The sequence below is a fragment of the Chaetodon trifascialis genome, chromosome 20 (assembly GCF_039877785.1).
Source record: "Chaetodon trifascialis isolate fChaTrf1 chromosome 20, fChaTrf1.hap1, whole genome shotgun sequence".
In the NCBI taxonomy this organism is placed as follows: domain Eukaryota; kingdom Metazoa; phylum Chordata; class Actinopteri; order Chaetodontiformes; family Chaetodontidae; genus Chaetodon; species Chaetodon trifascialis.
Window position 1 is genome coordinate 10,534,553 of NC_092075.1, and position 7,205 is coordinate 10,541,757.

The 7,205-nt window shown below is 42.9% G+C and overlaps 1 protein-coding gene across 1 annotated transcript; it reads left to right on the top strand.

Moving 5' to 3' along the window:
- The first annotated feature begins 1,565 nt into the window (after window positions 1–1,565).
- Window positions 1,566–6,116, top strand: gdnfa (glial cell derived neurotrophic factor a). The gene is made up of 2 exons (XM_070989118.1): window positions 1,566–1,859; window positions 4,948–6,116. Exons 1-2 carry the CDS (start codon window positions 1,655–1,657, stop codon window positions 5,496–5,498), a joined length of 756 nt encoding a protein of 251 aa, XP_070845219.1. The 5' UTR covers window positions 1,566–1,654; the 3' UTR covers window positions 5,499–6,116.
- Window positions 6,117–7,205: the final 1,089 nt, after the last annotated feature.

Sequence of the window (7,205 nt, forward strand, 5' to 3'; positions counted from 1 at the left end):
TCTCCAAACTGCCCTCTGCGCCCGGTGCGGTGTTATGCGCAGACATCTGTCCTGCCTCAGTCCAGTATGAGGGCAACGCGTGTGGAAACTCTTCGAGCACACACAGGCACGATCTGACCAGGAGAAAATGGAGAATAAATACTCCCATCTGTGTTGTTTACCATGTCAAGATAGTGTCAGACGCTGGCGATTATGAACATTTAACGCAGCTGTGGATTTAACGGCGCTTCAACTGTTTTATCAAGAGGCAGACTAAAGCTTCGTGCACTCTGGGAAGCAGATATTGTGCACCTTTTGCGCCCCGGTTGTGCGCGGGAGACGCTGATGTCTTCATTGGACTCCTTTCAGTCGGAGATGGTGGAACTCTCTCGGATTTCCAACGTGGAAACGTAGCATCCAATTAATCAGCGACTGCAACTGTACCCCGCAAGGCGCAGTGGCACTTGGTCTGCTCTCTTCAACACCTACCTTTGGACTCTGAAGTGTGGGAAGAAGCATGGTTTGGTTGGTGCGCTGGATCGGAGTATGAAAAAAATAATCACCTGGTGCCGTAGCCTGCTTCATCTTTTTATTCTATCAGGACACAAACCGAATTTGAAGTTGTTTGAAGGAAATTTTTACGTTTCGCTTCATGCGGCTGATTCAGCTTGGGACACTAAATGAGTCGCGTTTTCTGTTTGGATTTTAACACCAACTGCCAAACGAGTTTCAGGTCTGCATGGGCCATATTTAAGGTAAGTGAATCATTCTGTTTTTTAGCATTTGAGAGTGTAAATTAAAATATTGCCATATCTTCCGATTATTTGCGCGCAAGGGGCATTTTAGTCAAAATGGAAAACGCAACTTGTGCATTTTTAAAGACAGTTGTTAGGAGTTTTGCTCATTATGTTTAAGCCCACTATTTATCCATGCATAGCTGTTTAGGTTTACTGCAGACTCAACATGCCATTAGACAGAGTCACGTAAGCTTTGGGGATCGCCATCTGGCCAACTCACACCATTATTTAGGCTATCGTTGCCAACACGCTTTGGTGCGTGCTTTAACCAGCGCATTTTTGTGCGCGGCGCACCCTCCGGGAGCCACATTACACGTAGCAAGACCTCGCATGATATCACATGAATGTATCAGGTCATAATGCTGATGGGTCTGAACGTCAGTCGACAATGAAGGCTACTGGTTAATCACAAATGTTTGGGATTTTAAAGCAACACAGTACTTTTACGCACACATTTACGCGTTTTTGTTTTGTGTTGTTGTTTGTGCTTGTGTTTTTCAGTATTTTGTAGATATCTGGGCATTATGAAGTATATTACAGGCTATTTTTCATTGAGATAAATTTATTTGGAATTTTCTGGTAAGTTCACTCAATTTTCATACAGAATTTACAGTAAACGCCACTATGAGGTAGAGACAAAGTGAAGATCAAAGCCTCTTGACATGATGACACCCAGTTATTAATACAGAATGAGTCACACTGTTAACACTTTGATGACTTCATTATAAACAAGAGTTGGCCCACATTCTGATTGAACTGGAGAGTTGTCAAATTATTATATCTAGTTCTTTAAAATCAGTTTTGTCTTGCCTCCCTATTTCAAATACAATCATCCTCGTATTTGTTTTGCAGCTTTCTTCATAGGAACTGAGTCTAAGATGAAGTTATGGGATGTTTTGGCCACGTGTTTGTTGCTCCTGAGCTCTGTCGCTACACGGCCTCTCTACCAAAACACTCAGCCAGCCAAGAGGACTTATTTTCCCAGCAGCTACAGTGATTCTGCGCCCCTGTCTGTGGAGGACAAAGAGCCAACGTTCCAGCGCGAAGACCACAACCTGCAGGAGATCTCGATGGAGGATCAATGTAAGGCGTGTTTCGACAAAATCTTTGTGTGCAGTCAATGCGATTGTCTCCTGAATGGCAGATAATTGCCCCTCATGGGGGTCACGCTGTCTGTGCTGCTTGTGGAAACCTACGTTAAATAACACATAACTGACCATTTAATCACATAGGAAAAAGTCTGATCTAACATCTTTGCACTTCATTATAATTCACTGTTGACTTTTTAGAGGAATAGAAAGCAGCACAGATGCAAGGGGAAGTGAATGTTACACAGCTGGTTTGCTGGCCAAGGAATTTAGCCTTTCTTGACTAATTACACTTGAGAAACAACGTGTAATGTGATAGCCAGTGGGTTGAGCCAACAGCGGAGAGTCCTACATTGATAAGGCTCTCAGACAGGCAGGTTATCAGACGGAAGATCTTAATTTGTGTTTTATTGCTGCCGTGTTACATCATACGGATGTCAAAACAAGCCAGCAGCTTGAATAAAAGCATGAAGAGCCCTGATCCCAGGGTCGCTCTCCACGCTTCCCCTTCTCCCTATTGTGTACGCTCACCTCTGCCTCTCTGAGACTTAGAGAGCCATGACCTTTACCCATCTGCCAAAAGTCAGAATCATGGTGTGTTTTAGAGAAGGCGGTGTGAACCACAGGTCACAGGAATCTCCAGGGGAGACGCTGGACAACGGCGGAAAGTTTGAAGCATCTAGTGAGAGTTCTGTGTTTATGTTCATTTTAACAGCGATGGTGGGCAGGAATTTATTTTGTTTGGATCAATGTGACACTGTATCATCTTCACACAGACGTAGATGCAGCCACGAACTAGATAAGGAATGGAACAATTTGACAAATGTTTGTCCCGCCACCTCGTCTTCTGTTTGGACCATGGTGACATCACTGATCTGCTCTGTAACCCAAGACCATTAACAAAGCACTAATAGTGTAAACAACGCTGTGGCTCCAAGAGAGGATGGGTCTATGCTTTGTGCATAATTACAAAGGAAATTGGGCTTTTTCCTTTTGAGACTAAAATGTGCAGGCAGCAGCTGTACAGGGAAACTGATATTGTAGCATTCAGCCAACAATAATGCTGTATGTTGCATTTAATGATTTTTCTTTATCAGTTCAGACCGGTGTGTTGGTGATTGTTGACTCCTTTGTACTGTACAAAATGATGGCACAATTTATACCAGGAATCACTCCATTTGCCGCCACCGATCCAGTCTGTCAGCAGGTGCACACTGTAGCCACCCTGCCTGTCAGCTGACATACAATAGGAGGTGTCTAAATCAAAGGGCAGGTGTGTCTAAACAGATTGGCCTGGGCTCACCTGATATACGAGTGGCGGCCCAATCAGCTGTGGAGCACAGGCAGATCAGGTAGCCGGTGCGCTGCCAGAGGAACAGGTTAGAGAGGAGAGATAGGTGACACCGCCACAGAGAGGCCGTGTCGACCACAACACCACCTGCCAGACATCGCACCCCGCCGCCCTGCGGCTTGACACACATACAACATGATGACACACATCCGTACACACACACACACACACACACACACAGGTAATATGATTAGAGTCGGGCCAATTGATTCATTTCAGAACAATATATCTTTATGGTCCTCATGTATTATAGTTCACTAATGCCGCCAGACCTGCAGATTTAGAGTAGGAGAGATGTGACTCCATAATACAATCAACGTGTAACACAGGACAGTCCAAGACTTTCTGTCGGTCCTTGTAGCTCCTTGCAGCAGATGGTGGAGAGCTGTGCTGGTGCATGTTTTCAGTTTCAAGCAGACTACAATCTGCTTCATCTAAGTGACTCACAGCATATGATTTCCTTTTATTTGGTCTTTGAAGTCTTGGCATTCTAAAGTGACATCCATGAAAGATTTTAATGACTGAAAAACATGTCTTGGTGGTGTAATTGGTCTGTGCCTACTGTATTGATACAGGCAATTGACGTGGGAAAGCAAGCCCAATTAACTATGGAGTTGAACAACTTTTAACAGTTCAGATTCTGAGCAGATTGAAACCTGATGTAGGCAGCATGTTGGCTAATGCAAAATTGGGTCTGCCTGCATCCCATCATGACAGTTTCTTCTTCTCTGACAACAGCAATTGAGAAAATGGAATTGACAACACCCTCTGACCTTCAGCCTCCAACTCATCCCTGAACAGCCATCTTAGAAAGAGTTACAGCTGGGCACCTGCATGTCCATATGAACAACTCTGGGCTGCTTTCTGCATTCCTCTGCCTGAGACTAATCTATAAATCAGCATGCACCATTTCTGATCTGCACGTTTCTCAGTATTTATGGACATTGTCTGCATTTGTGTCAGCGCATATCTTTGGACACTTTTCCATGCATATGCTGGCTGACCGTAAGCATGCACAGTCAACAATGAACATCATTCTTTTCTGTCAAAATGGTATCTCAGTCTGGATGGTTTGTTGAACTGATTTGGTAGTGGTGCATTTATTTAATCCAGCATGTTACATGCATATCTGCATTTGTGCATTTAAAGGAATAGTTTGACATTTTGGGAAATACGCTTATATGCTCCCTGGTTTAGAATTAAGATGATATCTGTCCATTAAATGTGAGGCTCCAACTAGCAGCCTGTTAGCTTAGCATACTATAGCACACTTTGGATTTGTAAGGCCTAAACAAGATACAGTATATGTTACGCATGTTTTGAGGTGGTAGTAGGTGGATTTTGTTACCTTTGAATAGAACCAGGCTAGTTGTTTCCCCCAGTTTCCGGTATTTCTGCTAAGCTAAGCTAACATGTTACTGGCTGTAGCTCCAATTTAACAGGCAGATTTTAGGAGTGGTATCGATCTTACTCCCAATAAAAAACATATTTCCATTTTGAAATATATGATATTTTTGTATTTGTCTATTTTTTCTATATTTCTGTGCATACCATCGCAAAGATTATTTTCACTTAAATGCATTTATTCATATAGTCTTTGAAAGCAGTAAATCATTGATGTTATCGTACTGTTGAGGTGACATTTCATCTGTTGTTTCATGTCCATGTCAGTAATGAAATTCTTATTTTAATACCAGTCGATAAGTGAGTCTGTTGTGTCTGTACCTTTCAGATGACATTGCAGGTCCTTATCCAGAGCAGTTTGATGATGTAATGGATTTTATCGAGGCAACCATTGGCAGACTCCGAAGATCGTCAGAGCCCGGAGGAGGCTCCAAGGGACGGAGGGAGCAGAGGCAGAGGGGAGCAGTAAACACGAGAGCCGAGGAGAGAGGACATGGCGACAGGAGGCGGGGTCGCGGGCGAGGGGGGAGTCGAGGTGGGAAAGGAGGACGAGGCGAGAAGGGGAAGGAGAGGATATCAGTGCAGACTCGAGGCTGCTTGCTAAAGGAGGTCCACCTCAATGTGACAGACTTGGGGTTGGGCTACCAGACTAAAGAGGAACTGATTTTCCGGTACTGCAGTGGCCCCTGCGCGGAAGCAGAGACGAACTACGACAAGATCCTCAACAACCTCACACACAACAAGAAGCTGGACAAGGACACGCCCTCTCGCACCTGCTGTCGACCAATCGCCTTCGATGATGACTTATCTTTCTTGGACGATAATGTAGTGTATCACACGCTGAAGAAGCATTCGGCCAGGAAGTGTGGCTGTGTCTGAGGACGTCACCTGTATGTGGCGAGGTGACAGACCTGACCAGCATCAGTGAACTAAGGCTCATCTTTACAAGCCTGTGCTGCAAACAAAGGGATCACTGTTGGAAATGAGCATATGAGGTAGAGGAGGGAGCGTATTGTGTCTAAGTTTTGTCAGTAGTCGTCAAAGGAAACGCAGGTGAGTATATAAATGCCACCTCTGCAACCTGAAAGACAATGGACAACCATTAAAAAAAGCAAACTGTACATTTAACTTTGACAGTCCGTGCTCAGTCCCTCAGAACCCATGCTGAATCAGACACATGCAGAAGGTGTGTACCAATTTGCAGAAGAAACGATACTGTTACACTTCCAGATTCGCTAACTGTGCTGTCGAAAAAGGTGAGAGTGAAGAACTTCTGACTGAGTCAGCTTGTTTTTCTAGAAGAATCCATTTTCCCAAGAACATCAATTTTCCGTAGCTGGCTTCTAATACTCCAGACAAACACGGAGATTTGTGGAGTACTGTATATTCAGCTGCAGCCTAAATCACTTCCACTGCATAGTCTGGATGTTGACATTTACATTCAGAGCCAAGGGATGACAAAAACCACACCGGAGTCCAGCAAAGACTTTTTGGTGCAACGCATCTACATAAAATCCAATCATATATATATATATATATATATATATATAGTACATACATATATACACGTGTGTGTAAGAGGTATATTTATTAAGATTTAACTTATTGTTATTTATTTCAAACCATTTTATGAAAGAAATTGTCTTTTCTCTTATTTATTTAAAAGCTTTGTTTGTCCTGGATGGTGCCAAAGTGGAGCATTTTTCTCAAAGTCTGAAAAGGTGATCCAGAACTGCTTAACACTCACCCACACGTCATGATAACGCTAATTTGCTTCACTTAGATTCCAGGGTTTCTCAATTCATGAGTCCAATTGATCACTGCTAGCTAGTTATGGGAGGGTAGAAAGACACAGAGGAGGGGACCAATAGAAGATTTTTGATTGAATTGATCAGGTATATTGGAGCATTTGAGGGATAGCAGGGTAGTTTTTATTTTTTTATTATGATTATTTTTTTAATATTTCACCTCATTTGCAGCCATGTGACTCCAATGACGCATTAAAACCAGATGGAGGGCAGGAAATGAAAACTGCAATGGACGCGTTGGAGGAAAGTCCTTACTGTGCTAGTTTAGATGGTATTATGAGAGAAAGGTATGTTGGACGTGACAATTTATGTTATGAAGAGGAGCTATTTTTCAACAGAATTGAAAGAGTTGCTTGTTATCGAGGCAGTAGGCATTAGCAGCTACCTGGTCCTTCAGGCATCATTCTACTAAATGAAAGCATACAAAAGTATGGAGGCATTCAACTTTTTTTTGTTAGGACTTGGCTTCACTAAGGCAGCCTAAAGAGAACAACAAAACTGTAATTAAACACTTAAAGCAATATGGCTGCACCCTGCAAAACACTTAAGCTAATAGTTAACTAGCGTCAGTTACCTTTGCTACGTATTGCATATTTATAGGGGTACAAACTCCAATAAAGCTAAGAAAAAACTGTAACTTAAACATTACAGAGTAAGAAAACAGATAGCTGCATAGTCACAGTAGTGAGTCCCACTAACATTTTTTCCAGTGTTTTCAAGTCAGTGTCTTGAATTCCTCACTTATGAACAACAACAAAGCTCCTCTTGATTGATTCTC